The 18,195-nt window shown below is 36.7% G+C and overlaps 1 protein-coding gene across 8 annotated transcripts in view; it reads left to right on the forward strand.

The window, feature by feature from the left end:
• Window positions 1–18,195, forward strand: part of UBR4 (ubiquitin protein ligase E3 component n-recognin 4) — a 142,140-nt gene that overhangs the window by 12,559 nt on the left and 111,386 nt on the right. For all 8 annotated transcript variants that reach the window (XM_058304262.2, XM_058304264.2, XM_058304270.2 and 5 more), the window contains exons 9-22: window positions 627–751; window positions 1,383–1,442; window positions 1,535–1,725; window positions 4,919–5,018; window positions 5,155–5,292; window positions 5,712–5,829; window positions 6,677–6,864; window positions 7,794–7,953; window positions 8,076–8,161; window positions 13,153–13,322; window positions 14,538–14,820; window positions 15,451–15,586; window positions 16,513–16,592; window positions 17,080–17,208. In XM_058304262.2, the coding sequence (XP_058160245.1) occupies window positions 627–751; window positions 1,383–1,442; window positions 1,535–1,725; window positions 4,919–5,018; window positions 5,155–5,292; window positions 5,712–5,829; window positions 6,677–6,864; window positions 7,794–7,953; window positions 8,076–8,161; window positions 13,153–13,322; window positions 14,538–14,820; window positions 15,451–15,586; window positions 16,513–16,592; window positions 17,080–17,208 (1,964 nt within the window). The remainder of the gene's footprint in view (window positions 1–626; window positions 752–1,382; window positions 1,443–1,534; window positions 1,726–4,918; window positions 5,019–5,154; window positions 5,293–5,711; window positions 5,830–6,676; window positions 6,865–7,793; window positions 7,954–8,075; window positions 8,162–13,152; window positions 13,323–14,537; window positions 14,821–15,450; window positions 15,587–16,512; window positions 16,593–17,079; window positions 17,209–18,195) is intronic.

Here is an 18,195-nt window from a genome sequence, read left to right on the forward strand (position 1 = left end):
TCTAAGACTGCCAGCCCAAGTGTGATAGAATCAGAACTATATTTTAGGAAGAACATTCAGGAAGTAGTGTGCAGAATATTTTGGTGTGGGCAAGTATTGAAGGCAGGGTAATTGGTTAGGAGGAATTTGCAGTAATTCAGGAAGACACATTTAGGGCCTATGCTAGAGCAGCAGCAGCAGTAAAAATAGAAAGCTAAGGGAACACACAAGAACATGCTCTCACTAAGCCAATCTCCAGAGTTTTAGTTTCCTGATGTCCTACATTTGATCTTTGCATCTTTTAATTTGGGGCTTCTTAATTTAGATTTTCGAGTATTTTCTTGAATATCACATGAATCTCAAAGTACTTGGTCAAAAAGTGATTAACGTCAGTAATGAATGATTTCTTAAAAATTCATAATTGGATTAAAGATCTCAGATTTTATTTGTTGTTGAAATTCGTGCTCTGGAATTTGAATTTGAGAAGGATTTGGCTTTGATGTCTTAGAGAAATACCAAGTTTGGGATTTTCCGTAATCACATACTAGAATTGCTTGTGGATGGGATGTGCTTTTGTGTTTCAGTTTTCGTGGATTCTTGGGAGTATTCCTTGTTGAGAAATGGAATCTGTTCATCTTCTTTTTCAGGTGTGAGTGTGGCAACTTGCATGGCAATCCTTCATGTGGGTAGTGCTCAGCAAGTGCGTACAGGGTCCACAAGCTCCAAAGAAGAAGACTATGAAAGTGATGCAGCTACTATTGTCCAGAAATGTGTAAGCCAAGCATCTGGGTAGTGGGAGCCTTGATTGTTCAAATGATGGTGTATGACCATTTCCATTTTCTCCCTTGTAGAAGGAAAAGACCTAGCATAATTTCCATACCCTTTCTTTCCCCTTGAGTAGTATGTTTAAGAGGTAGGCATTTGGCTGTTTATTTGATGTATTGGTTTAGATAAATGCTTGCCTTTCTCTGTTGGCTTTGCAGGTAACATTGCAAGTTTGTGGTGGTGGACCCTGTGAAAAATTATTCATTCATTTAACAAATATTTGTGAGGTCTTACTGTGTGTCAGTGTATTTAAGTGGAGATGCACAGTAAACAAGATAATTTCAGATAGTGTTAAGTGCATAGAAAAAAATAAACGTGTTAGAAAGTGACCTGCTTTGGGGCTGGGTGTTCTACTTAAGATCAGGTAGATGAAAAGCCTCTTTGAGAAGGCGACATTTGAGTTGAATGAAAAGAGGGAGTCAGCTCCATATGAACATCCAAGGAAAGCGTAATGGAATTTGATCATTGAGAAACAAGGATATTTAACTCTTCAAGTTACATTAATTTGATAAGGATCTGTATTTATAATGAAATATGCCAACTTGCTAAGGTTTTTGTGTGTGTTTGATATTGGACAGCTTGAAATCTATGACATGATTGGACAAGCAATCAGCAATTCCCGCCGAGCTGGTGGTGAGGTAAGAAACATGACTTTTGCTATATTCACGTCTTATCTCTAAGATGTGAATATCTCTATGTTCATAATTTTATTTTGTGCCTTTTACAACAGCACTATCAGAACTTCCAATTGCTGGGTGCCTGGTGTTTGTTAAACAGCCTTTTCCTCATATTGAACCTCAGTCCTACTGCCTTGGCTGATAAGGGGAAAGAGAAAGATCCCCTGGCTGCTCTCCGAGTCAGAGACATCCTTTCTCGTACAAAAGAAGGAGTGGGCTCTCCTAAACTGGGGCCTGGAAAAGGGTATGTGTCTACTTGATTGCCACTCAAGGTTTTTTTTTGTTGTTGTTGTTTGTTTGTTTGTTTTTTGCTTTTTGTTTTTCCTCTCTGCCATTTTATGGGGTTGACATTGATGGGGAACTAGTATAACTCTTCTCATCTCCATATCAATAGAAAAATTTGCCTTTGAACTTGATTTGAAGTTAACAACTGAGATGATGGTCATGGTCTACTGTTTTCCACATTGTAACTGATTTGGGATAAGTTATTCATTCCCTCTGATCCTACTTCCTACTCTGTTGTAGGATGGAAAAAATATCTCTGTCATGTATACTTAAGGATTTTTATGAGTTTTAAATAAGAAAAAAAATGTTTCTCTTTTGTAAAGTGGGCTTCTTTGATTTGGAATTGAGTGTCTGCTTGCATCCTATAGTGAGGATACTGCTATGTTCTCATGATTTGCTTTCTAAAACATTGGCTACTATTTTGATATGGAGTCTGAGCAATAAGCTCTGCTTGCTGGGAAAGAAATTAGAGATGTGACTTCTGTGTTGTTCACAATTTTGTTTTCTAAGCCCAGGCGTTTTTGCATTTTATTTACCCATTGAGTCCGTACTATATAATAGGCCCTTTTCTGAACAAAGCAACATCATTTCCCTTAGTGAGTTTATTTTCTAAGCAGAGGAACTGTGAACACATGTACTGTTCAGTATGTAATAAATTATATGTAATTATAAGCCAGAGCAAGAGGCTAGAGAATGATAGGGGCTGTTATTTTAGTTGAGGATGGTCAGGAAAGGGCTCTGAAGATAAGATGTGGAGACATATGGGAAGGAACCCAGTTATTCATGTAAATATTTGGGATAGAATTGTGCCAGGTTTTGAGGTAGAATCATGACTGACATTTTCGAACATTTACAAAGTAAGTGTAGAGTAATAGAGGGGTAAAAGTGGTAGAAAATTAGGTCAGAAAAGTAGTCAGGGCCAGATCATCAAGGACCAAGTATAGTTAGTAACTGTCAGGATTTTGAACAGGGTAGTAATATGGCCTGATTTATTTGTGATCGGAAAACCTATCTGCTCTGTGGAGAATAGATTGTAGGGATGTAAGAAAAGAATTGGGAGAACTTTTAGGAATTATTGCATTACTTATGATGAGAGATGAGGATGAATTGAAATAGCATGGTGGAGGGAAGAGGTCAAATTGGGATATGTTTTAAAGGTACATGCCAGTAGGATTTGCTGCTAGCTTGGATAAAGGGTACCAACACGAGAGGAACTAAAGATGCCATAAAAACATTGCAGTAAGGTTGTGTAATTTATTGAGATGGGGAACACTGGTTTAAGAAGTAGGTTGTGTGGGAGGAAGAGAAAGAAAGACTTCAATTTTGGATATGCTGAGTTTGAGATGACACCCAGATGAGATGTTAAGTAGACAGTTGGATATTTGAGTCTGGAGTTCAAGAAAGGTATCAAATTCTGTACCTCCTTCAACAAATTTTCACTGAGTGTCTTCTCTGTGACAATCTCTGTGTCATCTGGAAATGCTATGATTAGCAAAAAACTAACACATTCCCAATAGACATGAAGTAGATATTCATACAAATCAATACATGTAAAGTTACATCAGAAGGTATTATAATAGGGGCATTTGACCTGGTCAGGGACATCAAGTCAGGCTTCCCATGTGTTAACTGAGTGGAAGCTGAAATAGACATTGGGAATGGTATGCAGTAGATACTAAGCAAAATAGTGAGGTGTAATAACAGAGTTAATAGTAGTTTGGGATTTTTTGAGTGTTTATATTTATCCTGGCATCAGAAAAGAAATGGGATAATCCCAAAGAGTATATCATTTTAAAGAAGTAGCAGTTACGTTTTAAAAATGAGTGTTATTTCTTTGGATTTTAAAAAGAATTCATGGGAGCGGGTGTAGCTCAGTGGTTGAATACATACATATGTACTCAATGTATGGTCCCGGGTTCAATCCCTGATACCTCCAAAAAAAAAAAAAAAAGAAGTCATGTACATTGTTTAAGTTGTAAACCATATAGATGAACATAAATAAGAAAGAAAAAAAGATCATCCCACTTAAATTGGTCAGCATTATTCCAGACATTCTTTGTGCAAATATATAAAATAAATACATTTACAAAAATGGCATCACTTTATACAAAATATTATAGACATCTTTTCAGTGTCACTAATATAAATTGTATATAGTTTTTTAATGACTGTGGTATTCCACTATGTAAATACACCAAAGGTAATTAATTGATGAATACTTATTTAGGTGGTTTCAGATTTCTTGTTTTGATAAGCTATACCTTGATAAACTTTCTTAACATAAATATTTATGAAGTTATTTAATTATCTCTTTGGGGTAAATTCCTTGAAATATAATTGTTGGGACAAAGGGTGCACATATTTAAAAATTTGAAATGTGTTCTTGCAAAACTGCTCTTCAGAAAAATTATGCTAACTTGCATTCCCACCAGCTTTGTGTAAGTATGCTCATTTCCCCATTCCTTTGACATTGGGTATATTAGTTTTCATATTTGCTAGTCTTAGAGAAAAAAATGCTATTGTGTTGTTCTAATTTGTATTTCTTTGATTACCACTGTGATAGAGATCCTTTGCACACATATATTGGTTATTTGTGTTTCTTTTGTAAACTGCCTTATGTCCTTTGCCTCAGTTTTCTCTTTGGCATTTGTCCTTTTTTCTTACTGATTAATATGAGCTCCTTGTGTATTTGATAGATTGCTCCTTTGCCATGTAGACATTTTGGAAAGAAAGAGAAAGTTCTACTCAAGTTTAATGTAAACTCTGATTTTACTCCTAGATTTGTTCCCAGATATTTTATAGAAGTTGATAATTTTTTAACTTCTCAGGAGAATGATTTTAAAAGTTCATCAACATTTAAATGTCAGCATCTCACATGACCCAAGAGCTTTGAAATGATCCTATAGATTCCAAAAATCCCTGGATTTGGAAGCTTATGGATTCGTAGGCAGGCCATGAAGGACTTTAGCAAGGTTGTGAACTTCTGAAATTATATGCCAGTTTCTTGCGTATGTGCAATTTTTTTTCCTGAGGAAAAATCCATAGATTCTCAAAGAGATCTGGGAACCAAAAATGGCAAGATTCAGGATTTCAGAGGTTGTAATTCATTGCTGGTTATTTTAAGGCTTGTGCTTTCCTTTTTCTTTGTGTAGGCATCAGGGATTTGGGGTACTCTCTGTAATACTGGCAAACCATGCAATCAAGCTGTTAACATCTCTGTTTCAAGACTTGCAAGTGGAAGCTCTGCATAAGGTGAGGAGGCTATACTTATGAGGATTAGCACATGGATTGCTGGGTCCATTTCTGGGTGAGCTAACTTGATCCCTCAAATTAGATTATTTCTTGCTGAGTCCTCTCCTTAATTTTCTTTTGACGTTGTGTCCCTCAGGGTTGGGAGACAGATGGCCCCCCTGCGGTTCTGAGCATTATGGCCCAGAGCACCTCCATACAGAGGATTCAACGGCTGATTGACTCTGTCCCACTGACAAACCTGCTGTTGACATTACTCTCAACTTCCTACAGAAAGGTAGGAGTCAAGCCGTTGTTTTGGAAGGACTTGAAATGAGACAGCCTTCTCAAAATGAAGGAGACATACCATATACCATGACCTTCATAAGCAAAAATTTGTGGTAATGTTTTGAAGATGAGAGTTCTTAACCAGAATGAATTAACTTTAAGAATATGCTTTTCTGGGGGAACATACAGTTTCAAACCACCACAGAGGTGCTATGGAAAGGCTCCTTTTTCAGTTCTTTTCCATATCCTTGGTTGGGGTGCTTTTGTAGATAAAATAATGCGAGTACAGAAGGGAGCTATTTGAAGAAACACTTCTTGAATTTAAAGAAAAAAGAATGACTTGGAGGAAACTTAATGTGGTGAATGAGAGTAAGTAGGATGACTCCATTTTTTGTAATCCTCAGTTACAAAAACCTCCCTGTTTTCTAGGCATGTGTACTACAGCGTCAGAGAAAGGGCTCCATGAGCAGTGATGCCAGTGCCTCAACTGACTCAAACACTTATTATGAGGATGACTTCAGTAGCACAGAAGAGGACAGCAGCCAAGGTAAAGGCATTTCTTTTCTCTTTCCTATAGAGATAAGCTATAGACTTTAACAGGTTTCCCAGCAAGTTCCTTTAGTTTCCTTCTAATACCATTTTCTAATACCATCTTAATTGTCACCTGGCTAACATGGTATTGATGTTATATACACTCAAAGATAGCATGTTTTTTAAGAGCAAGTTGATCTTGCTGAAGACTGAATTATGGAAGTGCTATCAGCAAAGCCTAGGTTGCTTTTCATTCCTTTACCTCCAAAATCCATTGTTCATATTTCTTTCTGTGTTGACCCATTTTGTGAACTGCTCTGAGCTCTTGCAGTGAAATTCAAAAGGTGGTGTATGAGGTGTTTGGTTTGAGCGTTATCCTAGAAAGGTAGCTGAGGGAAGCATAGGGAGAGAAACCTGAGACTGTTGTAGTGAACAGCAGGGCAGAACATTCCCTCCTGCCTTAGTTTGTAAGAGAGAGTGAATAAGATAAATATATGATTCTTCATAATCATGTTTGTGAGAGCAATGGGCAGTATCGAGAGAGCTAAGATTCTTACTATATTGGTGTTTACAATTGATACACAGCTATAAATTTGTTCTTATAAATATTTGGTTTGTTGTCAATAAAATAAAGTGAGGTTGTCTCTTCATTGGATTTCTTTTTTCTTTAAATCAATTTTATTAGGTATAATTTACATTCAATAAAATGTCCCATTTTAAGTATGTATTTAGATGAGTTTTGGCAAATTTATGTAGCTATATAACCACTACCATAGTCCAGATATCCTGTATTCTTTTTTAACTTAAGCTCTTTTGCAAAGCAGTGTATGACAGATTTTTATTTTTGTTACTTTTCTATTCAGATGATGACAGTGAGCCCATTTTGGGGCAGTGGTTTGAGGAGACCATCTCCCCCAGTAAAGAGAAAGCAGCACCTCCACCACCTCCTCCTCCCCCTCCACTGGAGAGCTCTCCTCGAGTTAAAAGCCCTAGTAAACAGGCCTCTGGTGAGAAGGGCAACATTTTGGCTAGTCGCAAAGATCCTGAATTGGTAAGAATGAATTTCTGAGGTTTAGGGGAAACAGAAATGGGGAGAAAGGGTATGAAAAGGGATCATTTGAACGGAAACATTATAGGTTGGATAATTGTAAAGTTTAAAGACATTTTATTTTTGTTAGGATATGTACTGATTATGATTGATTAAATAAGTTGTACTCCTAGTCTTGTTTCCCTAGATTGGGGATTTGTAAGTAGCATAGCCTTTGGAGTTAGACAGAATTGGGTTTGAGTCCTCCTGTTACCACTTACTGGCTGTGTGGCAATAGGCAAGAATCTGAATTTCTGTAAGTCCCAGTTTTGTCATCTCTAATACGGGAATGATTAGGTCTGGTACATCATAAATCCTTGCTAACTATTCAACAAATATTTATTGATTACCTGTTGTGTGTCATATCCCATTCTGAAGGTGCCACAGTGAAGAAGTCAGATGTAATCCTTGCCTTCATATAGCTTACAGTTTAGTTGAGGATATGGGCATAAAACATTTATTTATGCAATAATTGTTCAATTTAATTTAAATAAAAAAGTAAGAGCCAGGAATTTTATATATGTGTATAATAGCTATTAATATGAATTTGATATATCAATAATATCAGTAATGCTCTAGAGCAGATCAAAGACAAGACCTGAGAGGAATGAAAAAAATGGGTCAGTCTATTTGAAAATGCTGTGTCTTCATATAATATTTTGTAAAATCCTTTGTATTAAATTGGCATATTTTGTGTCACTGGTGAAATTTTAAAGACTAGCTTGGTTCTTCATTGTGATTATTGCATGAGTCCTATGGATGCCTATATATTGTTTATTAGGTTTTTTTTTGTTTCTGATTTTCATTCTTACGGGCTTATTTTGTTTCTCATTTCAGTGTTTGTAGGTGCTCTGGGCTTATAACCTGATATAAGCTTTTTGTGTTCCTTTTAGTTCTTAGGTTTGGCTTCCAACATTTTGAACTTCATCACCTCTTCCATGCTGAACTCTAGGAACAATTTTATCCGAAATTATCTGAGTGTATCTCTTTCAGAACACCACATGGCCACCCTGGCCAGTATCATCAAAGAGGTGGACAAAGATGGACTCAAGGGTCAGTAGACAGGCTACTTCCCTGGTAGTTTTTTTTTTCCTAGTTGAGTTTTGACTGTTGGCAGGGTGGTGGAATGCATCAAGTAGCTGCTTGAATAATTGGTTTTACCATTTGTTTGCAAGGGTCATCAGATGAAGAGTTTGCAGCTGCTCTTTATCACTTCAATCACTCTCTGGTAACTTCTGACCTTCAGTCACCTAACCTGCAGGTTTGTATGCACTCTGACCATCCAGATCAAGTGATCTCTGCACCAGCTCTCTTCAGGCTGTGCTTGTTCCTACTTTCAAGGAATATATTTTGTCAATGAACCCTGTCACTGCAAAGAACTTTGAAAGGCTATTCTAATATGTCCCTCTGCCTTAATTAGGATTTTTCAAGAAAAAGAAAACGTGTCCTTTAGCCCCAGGTCAATTAGTAAGCATAAAGAAAAGGAAAAGCTACAAAATCAAATAGCCAAAAATCTCTCAGTGACTCTCCTAGTAGAAAAGTGGGCAAAATACATGAGAAGACAGCTTTCAAAGAAATATGAATGGCCAACAAACATAGTGAAAAAATGTTCAGCATTATTAGTAATCTACGAAACACAAATTAAAATGAGTCTTTTAAAAAAATCAATCAAATTGCAGGAGATAGATGCTCTTTATATACTCTTGCAAATCCACCACCCAGAGAAAGTGTAATTGAATTCTAATCCTATTGTTCCTTCTCCCTGTTGAGGTAGCTGGTATCTTGAATCCTAAATCTCATGCTCTTCATTTCCTTAGTCACCTTCTTTTGCATCTATATTTCTTAAGTTTAAAAAAGTTTTTTACTTGTTTTTTTAGTTTTGTAGAAAAATATTATTTTCTCTATGCAAGTTTTTCAAACTTTGTTGTTTTACTTAATATTTATATAATGTATCGCCAGGCTTCTTCTGTGTTGCACATTGCTCTAGTTCTTGTTTTGACTGCTATGTGATATTTCACTGTTCAACTATATTAATTTATTTTTCTCCTCTCTCTTGATGAACACTGGATTGTTTCCAGGTTTTGTTGCTATCTCAAGTATTGCTATCATCTTTCTTGTACGTTTTCCCTTTTATACATGGGCAAGAGATCCTCTTAGAAATATTACTAGGAGTAGAATTGTCAGGTCGTATAGAATATAAACTTAAGCAGATAATGACAAACTGTTTTCTCAAGTATCTGCCCCAGTATGTATTCTGATCCATCAGCAGTGTATAAGAGATCCTGTATAAGAGACCCCCAATATTCGGCAATGCCATGTTTTGATAATAACTTTCTTAACATGTTCAGAGTTAGTGATTCTCAATCTTTAGTGTTCCTAAGGATTCTTGGGGAGTTTGTTAAGAATGCAGATTCCTGGTTACCCTGACACCTTCCTTTATCTATAGAATTTAATGTGATAGGTTTCCAATAATTTGCCCTAAGACTTCTGAAAAAAAAAATTTAACTCTTAAAATTATTCCAGAGGATTATCCATATCAAGACACAATTCAAAATAAACAAAGAGAAAGGAAAAAAAAAAAAAAAAGACGCAATTCAGGGGCTTGTGAAATGCTTCAGTTGGTTTGTAGCCTGCAATACTTTCTCAGACCATGTAGGGTCAGGACGTCCTGCTAATGTTTGCAGCTCTTTGCCTAGATATAGGTTTATTAGGAAAGTTTCAGAGTTCACAGACTTGGCCTTTTCCAGTCTAAACTTGTGCAAACAGTAGGGAAGAAATATTTTTTTTTCCTAGAGAATGTGAGTCCTCAAGACTCCTATAATGATGTGCCCACTTAGCATTTAAAAAATAGTTACAGATCTTGTATGAATATGCACCCTGGCTACCCATAACCGTTGACTTTATGGCAAAGGAAATACTCAAACCTTCTTTTTCATTCCATCTCCAAACAAGGGACTTTAATTTTTTCCCCCAAATTTCATTTCTTTGATGGACGAAAAGTGAAGGATCATCAGTCTAATCTAAATCTCTGCTGTGAAATCACCTACTTAGGAACTTGTTTCTGTGGAATAATGTACAAAGCCTCTTTACCCAGGGTGCCTCACTTCTATGGCAAGAACACTGCACAAGCACACTATCCTTTAGGAGAACTTTAACAGTTTGTAAAATATATATATTGTAAAATATGTATAATTTATACCTTAGAAATTACTGTCTTTAACTGGCAGTGCAATAAAGAACTACAGTTCAATCTAAGACTGGTAAGCCTACTCCCTATTTAGAGAAGAAAATGAAACCTACTTATTATGACTTACAAGCATCTTGAGAAATGGACTTTCTCCTTAAAGGCTGTAAGAAGAGTTGTACTTGGAATGGCTTCCTGCTCTTTCTTTTAAATTTGTCTAATAAAGCATTGTAATAAGATGGTCAGGTTGTTGGGGTGTTCTATTTATTTTTTTAAATTATTTAATTAGATAAATTGTAGGTATACAGAAAAATCAAGCATAGAATACAGAGTTCCCATTCTCCCCCTCCCCATTTTTCTTATTTTTAACCTTTTGCATTAGTGTGGTAACTTTGTTACAATTGATGAAACTATTTTTATAATCATATTGTTAATTATAGTAAATAATTTATATTAGGGCTCACCTTTTGTGTTGTACAGTTTTCTAAAATTCTTTTTGGTTGAAATTTTTTTTCTGGTAACATATACAACCTAAAATTTCCCATTTTATCTGGTTTCAAATATACATTTCAGTGATGTTAATTGCATTTACACTGTTATGCCATTACTACCTTCCATTACTAAAACTTTTCCATCGCCCCAAACAGATTCTCCATAACAATTAAGCATTAATTCCCTATTCCCCACCCCAGTCCCAGCCCCTGGTAACCTTTATTCTAGTTTCTGCCCCTATGAGATTTCTTATTCTAATTGTTTCATATTAATGAGATCAAAAGATGTTTGTCCTTTTGTGTCTGGCTTATTTCACTCAGCATGATGTCTTCAAGGTTCATACATGTTATCCCATGCATCAGAACTTCATTCCTTTTTATAAATGAATAATATCCCATTTTATGCATATCCAACATTTTGTTTATCTACTCATTTGTTGGTGGGCACTGGGGTTGCTTCCATCTTTTTTTTTTGGCAGTTATGAATAATGACATTATGAACATCAGTGTGCAAAATATCTTGTTCATATCCCTGCTGTAAGGTTTTTTGGATATATACCTAGAAGTGGGATTACTGAGTCCTATAATAATTCTTTAATTTTTGAGGAATCACCAAACTTCAACAGTGGCTGCACCATTTTACATTCCCATCAACAATGAATGAGTGTTCTTATTTCTCTACTTCCTCTCCAATGCTTGTTAATTTAATTTTATTTTTTATAATAGCCATTATTTTGGGTGTGAAATGGTATCTCATTTTGGTTTTGATTTGCATTTCCCTAGCGGCATGTGATATTTGAGCATCTTTTCATGTGCTTATTGGTCATTTATACCTTTGGGGAAGTATCTATTCAAGACTTTTGCCCATTTTAAGTTTAATTGTTTTGTCTTCTGTTGTTGAGTTGTAGGTTTCTTTATATATTCTGGATATTAAACCTTTATTTCATAAGTTGTTTCCAAATATTTTCTCCCATTGTGTAGGCTGTCTAAGGTGTTCTTTTTGGCATCATTAGGTTCTATGATCTCCCTTGCTGCAAGTTTGTCTCCCCAGGCTCTTTTAGTAATTATTTTATCACTAGTAGGAGCAAGCTAGCCTGGTAAGTACTGTGAGCTAGTCAAAGAGTGAAACAAAATGAAGCCCTGTTGTCTAGGAGGAGTTTGAGGCACACAAATAGCTAATTTAATATAATCTGTTGAGTACCCAAATGGGGAAAGTGGAATGGGAGTTCAGAAGAGAGGGAGACTACTTTTAGTATGAGTCGGGGAGGAGTAGGAGTAAGGCAGTAAGACTTCAGAGAAGTGTGGCATATACTCTGGGTGTAACATGTTGGTAATGTTAGAATACCAAGGAGTAGATGAAAGGGCAGTAGCAAACAGGGTAAGGTACTGCTTGAAGTGGGTGTGTAAAGAAGTTCAGGTACTACATGGAGAGGAAGCAAAGAGTGGGTCACTTTGAGAGAGGATGTCTAAAATAGTTAGGATCAGATTGAAAGGAGTCTTGAAATCCATACTAAGGAGTTGAACCTAGTGGAAAGCCATTGGACTGTGCTGTTTAAAGACTACTGTGCTGAGAGGATGGTCCTTGGAGAAAATGGAGGTCCAGAACATAAGTGGTTATTACAAATTAGTATGTGAAAATTGTTTAAAATAGTGCCTGGCACTATTATTATGCCTAGTAACTTAGCTGTTATTTTATTTATTATTATTATTTAATATTACTGTTATTGCAGTGATCTAGATTCATTCATTCAGTAATTATTCATTCAGCCTTACTGTATGCCAGGTATTGTTGTAGGGACTGAAGAGGTGAAGATTACTTGAGGTAGTGTGGGATCATGAAAGAAGAGGGAGATTGGGAATGGATAAAGGGTGTATTGCAGAGATAATGGAAAATTATTTGAATGGGGTAATGGGCATGGAGAGGAAGGAGTCTAAGATCTTGCCTGGGTTTAAATCCCAACTGTGAGTAGAAGGCTGCTATTGTCATTAATAGAAATAAGGAAGGCAGGAAGGAGAGTTGATTTTTACTGAGTTTTATTTTAGATATGAAACCCATGATGTGAGGATGTCTAGAAAATAGTTGCAAATGTGAATTTATCATTCAAGAGGTAAAAATGGATTGATAACAAAGCTTCGGGAATAAACCACAAAGAGATAATTGTTAAAGTAATGAAAAACAATGAGATGGATGGCGGATAGAAAGCCAGAAGACGGAAGCTAAAACCTCCGGAATGTCAACATTTAAGAGAATGGAGGAGAAAGGGTTCTCGTATTACAAGAAGAAATTGCTCAGGCCAGGGTTTTGCTGCTTTACTGTGGTTCAGTTTTACATCTTCGAGAGGCATTTCCTTTTAATTAGAGCTGATAAAGATAGGGGTGGTAGGTAAAATTTTTAGGAAAAATTTGGCTGAGCAAAAGATAAATAAGATCCATTTAATGCAGAAAAAACCAGCTTATGTTAGCTCATTTCCTGGCCCTAGTACCATAAAAAACCAAAAAACATTATGGAGCTTAAGTAACCTGTAGGCTTTTATACTGTCTCTTTCCTAATGATCTCTCATTTGTATTTCATGTCAGAACACACTGCTGCAGCAGCTGGGAGTCGCTCCTTTTTCCGAGGGCCCTTGGCCCCTTTATATTCACCCTCAGAGCCTCTCTGTACTCTCTCGCCTCCTGCTCCTCTGGCAACATAAAGCTGGCACTCAAGGTGACCCTGATGTCTCTGAATGCCTTAAGGTTTGGGACAGGTAAGAGACCTGCAAGAGAAAAGGCCCTGAAGAAAAGGTTGTTTACTTTTTGAAATTATTTGATTTGTAGTTAATGTGTGGCTTTGAAATGTTATTCTGATGAGAGCATTTAATGTGGTAAGTGTGGAGGAATGTGTTTCTAATAGTGGTACTGACAGAGATGTGCTGCTTAAAAAACAGAAGTACATAAAAAAAGGAATCTTCCTGTATCACCTGAGAGATTTGGTTATGATTATTAGATAGACTCTGAATCCTGAACATGACCAATTTTATCCTTACTTGGTCTTTTTGAAGAGAGGGAGCAGGAAAGCTAACTTTATCTTTGGTTATTTTGCTTTCAACATGAAACCACTTTGAGTGACTTGGCAATCTTTTTTGGATAAACTTTAAAGAAATTTTCTGCTTGGGGGAAGCTCACATTAATCATCTTAATCCTCTTTAGATGGACCAATATTTGCCATTTTTGTTTACATGGTTATTATTCTTCAAAGCAGTTTGTTTTCCTAAAGGCCTTTGCTTTTCTATTCTCCATTTTAGGACCAAGTAGCTCTAGTGTTGGATTTGAGAAATCATAAACATTCTTGAATGCCAAAGATGCACAATATTTTTCCTGGTGGGAACTTGCAGAAAGGCAGGAAGTGGAGGGGTGTGTGTATGGGAAAGACCCTTATTAAAACTCAAATCTCTTAATAACCAAAGGCAGTGAAAATGGCTGGCTACATTCATTCCTTTTTACATTAAAGCTCTTCTGACAAGTTCTCTGAATAGTGTAATTTCATTTTTTATTGCTTGATGAATAAATTAGTGCATTACCATGCACTAATGTTTAAACTGTAGTGTAAACTCTCAGAACTAGAATTAAACTATAGAATCATAATGCAGGGAAAGGTAATTGAATTGGCTCTACTTGCCCAGGTTTTTTTTTAAACCCCAAAACTGGGATTCTTGCCACCGGTGCCTGGGTTGGCATTAATACTACTGTGGCCACTGCTGAGAGAACAAGAAGTCTTGGAAATGTTTTTTGCCCATCCATACTGTTTTTTGTAGCCAAGATTTAGTTTTTGTCTTCTCTTTCACAAATAACTTAATTTTTTCTTCCTTAATTTATCTTAATTCCTAGGTTTAAAAATTTAATTCTTCCAGGATGATGCTTTAACTTTTGGTGGGTGTTCTGACCTTTTCCAACTAGACATACTATCCTTTTCTCTTTGGCAGGTTTTTGTCTACAATGAAGCAGAATGCACTGCAAGGAGTGGTTCCCAATGAAACAGAAGATTTGAATGTAGAACACCTGCAGCTGCTGCTTCTCATTTTCCACAATTTCACAGAGAAAGGCCGGCGGGCTATATTGACTCTTTTTGTCCAGATCATCCAGGAGCTGAGTGTCAACATGGATGCCCAAGTGCGATTTGTGCCCCTCATCCTGGCTCGCCTCCTCCTCATCTTTGATTATCTGCTTCATCAGTACTCGAAAGCCCCTGTATATCTGTTTGAGCAGGTACAGACCAATATGTTCTTTTTTATTTATTAGCTGTTCAGAGCTTTATTCTTCTTAAGAGTTGCCATGATCCAAAGCCAAAATGATGTGCTCACTTTCGGTTTTTAGTGTTTCTTTGTAGTAAGTTTATGGGTAGGATAAGGAAGACCACTGGAGCCTATGTATGTACACATCTACTTCATGTGTAGCCAGAAGTGATAAATGTAAATTACTTGATTTGATGTGTTTGTTACAACTGGAATGTAGGCTTTATTCATAAGTGCTCATCCTTGAATTACCCTACTTTATCTGTGTTTATTAGCATAGTGCCCTGAGCACTGGCCCTAAATGAGTTAATAGGTGAATGATGGTTGAGCAGCAAATATTTTGGATTGGTTAACTCTTTTTGTGGTGGGTATCCAAAATTACACCAGGAAGGCTAGTAAAACTTATTATTTCCAGTATATCTTAAAATGTTTCATTGAGCACTCTTTTCCATTGAAGGGGGAAAAAAAGCTTCCTAAATAGACAATATTTGGTTTTGGTTTGCTGAATTTCCCAAACTTTAGCATACCAGTATAGTCTGCCTAAGGTGATAAGCAGGATGGTGACTGTATTTCTTTCTTAATTTGAGTATTTGTGTTTTAAAAGGTACAGCATAACTTGCTAAGTCCTCCTTTTGGGTGGGCCAGTGGATCTCAGGACAGCAGCAGCCGCCGGATGACTACCCCTCTCTATCATGGGTTCAAAGAAGTAGAAGAAAACTGGTCTAAGCATTTTTCATCAGGTCAGAAAGAAGATTGTCAGTAAGAAATTCACTTCACTGATTGTCATTGGCAAGATTGAGTTGGAATCTTGGAGACTCCTATAGGATCTTTAGTCACTTGCTTTAGTCAAGTACCTACCTACAGATTTCAAACATTTTCAGATATAGATTCTTATACCCCATATTTATTTTAAAAAAATAAAGTCATTGAAATATAAGAATTAAGAATATGTTTTATGCCAGTGCCAGGCTATATAGGATATAGTACATGGATTCTTGCCATTCTTGGTGATTACGTTTAATTTACCTCATTTTCCCTTAGGGATGCAGCTCTGATCCATAGTCTCAATTTTCTTTTGGGCCTTGGTGGTTTGCCATCCTGAAAATAATGGGAGCCATAGCTTTCTGCCCAGTGTCTCATATAGCAGTTATGTATTCTTTTGATGATATGCCCCTGGAGTTCATTTTAAGTGAATGTCTGCTTTCATCCTATTGAGAGTTAGTTATTATGTGTATTTTGTGGAAACTTTCATGAAGCCTTTTGCATGTGTTTACTGTAATTGGGATCTCTTATTAGTTAGCCCCTTTGGTATTGGAGAATGATACAATTTTGTTGATTAACCTCATGATCTTAGAACACCTTAGTTAACTTCTAGAGCATTGGTTTTCAACTGGGAATGATTTGCCTCCACAGGGGACATTTTCCTGGGACACTTTTGGTTGTCACAACTTTGGGGATACTCCTGACACCCAGTGACTGGAGGCCAGAGAAGCTGCTTAACATCCTACAATGTACTGGGCAGCCCCCAAAACAAAAAATCGACTAGCCTAAAATATCAATAATGCAAGGATGAGAAAATCTTAGTTTTAAAGTATTTTTTTTAGATTTTGCCTGTAAATAGATTTGAGAGTGAAACCATTCTTTTGATGAACATATTGTTTTTTAGATGCTGTTCCACAACCAAGATTCTACTGTGTCCTGTCACCAGATGCCTCAGAGGATGATTTGAACCGACTTGATTCTGTGGTATCAGGAATTTTAAAGTCACTTTTTGTGTGTGGGGATACTTCTCTACCAAAATCAACCTGTCAGGGTGACCTTCATTTTATATTGAGGGATTTTGGTCTGCATTAGGATTTGGGCTTACTCTAAAAGGAAAATGTCGTTTTAAGATTCCTTTGCTGGGCTGCACTTTGGCTGTAGTGTGGGTCTTCCTAGTGGTTGATACCTTCTGTGTGTATTATTCCTGTAGACCATCTCTGTTAGCGTTTGTGGACATGCAACTATTTCACTGGACAAAAACAGATGCCACATTCGCTCATTCTAAAACCTGCAGTTTTGTGCTCAGAATAGCCTGCAAACTGAGTGGGCTATTGAATAGGAATTGCTACAATGAGAAATTAATAACTATCATTTGGTGGGATATTTCTGTCCATTATGCATAGTATATGGGTAATAGGAAAAGATATTTTAAATATACGAAGAAATTATTATTTGTCTTTCTTGGTGTTAGGCATGTGACGTTCTTTTCTCCAAGCTAGTCAAGTATGATGAGCTTTACACTGCATTGACATCCCTGCTTGCAGCTGGCTCCCAGCTTGATACAGTCAGGAGAAAGGAAAACAAGAATGTCACAGCCTTGGTAAGACCTTGGAAGCCTGGGCTAATTATACTACTTGTAAAGAGTTTGGACTGTGTTTGACAATTGGGTAACATTGCTACCAGAATTTTTCTTCTGAGATCTAATTAGTTTATTGAATGTTTGCAAAACTGACTCATACTTGATTTCTATGCAGTTTGGTTAGTTTATGTTTACTTTAGAGATAGTTTTATCATTTTTGCATTTTTTTGTTAGCATTAAGAGAATTTTGACTTTGATAGTTAGTGATCACCTAAGCGGCCTTCTCCTGTGAATGTTGGTCAATGGTTGATATTGAAAGCCTCACACATGAGCCTTTTCTGTGGTCCTGTGAATGTGTCTCTCTAACTCTGGAAGCTGTAACAGCAATTCAGGCCACAGAAAGGGCAGCTGATTGTGGGCCTGAGCAGGAGAATGTCCTATTTCCTTTTGGTTTCTTGCTAAATTATTGGTGAACCAAAAGTTGTCTTAAAACAACTTTTTTGGCCTATGTGATGTGCAGAATATGGAGTGAATTACTTATATATTTTTTGCCACTTTCTGCCTTATTATAAGGTATAGATAGTCTAGAATAATCTGGAGAGCAGCTACAGAGTTGCCAAATCTTAGTTGAAAGTCAGGACTCTACCCAATTCTTTTTTTTTTTTTTTTTTTTTTCTTTTTTGAGGTACCTGGGCCTGGGGATTGAACCTGGGACCTCATGTGTGGGAAGCTGGCACTCAGCCACTGAACTACATTGCCTTACCTGCATCAGTTTTTTCATTTGTTTTGTTTGTTTGCTTTTTCAGGAGGCACTGGGAACTGAATCTGGGACCTCCCATGTGGGAGGCAGGCGCCCAATGGCTTGAGCTGCTTGCACTTCCTAATTTTTTTTTTTTTAAGATTTATTTTTTAAATTTATTTCCCCTCCCTCCCCCTCACCCCCCCAGTTGTTTGCTCTCTCTGTCCATTCGCTGTGTGTTCTTCTGTGTCCGCTTCTGTTCTTGTCAG

The sequence above is a fragment of the Dasypus novemcinctus genome, chromosome 9, assembly GCF_030445035.2.
Source record: "Dasypus novemcinctus isolate mDasNov1 chromosome 9, mDasNov1.1.hap2, whole genome shotgun sequence".
NCBI classification, from domain to species: domain Eukaryota; kingdom Metazoa; phylum Chordata; class Mammalia; order Cingulata; family Dasypodidae; genus Dasypus; species Dasypus novemcinctus.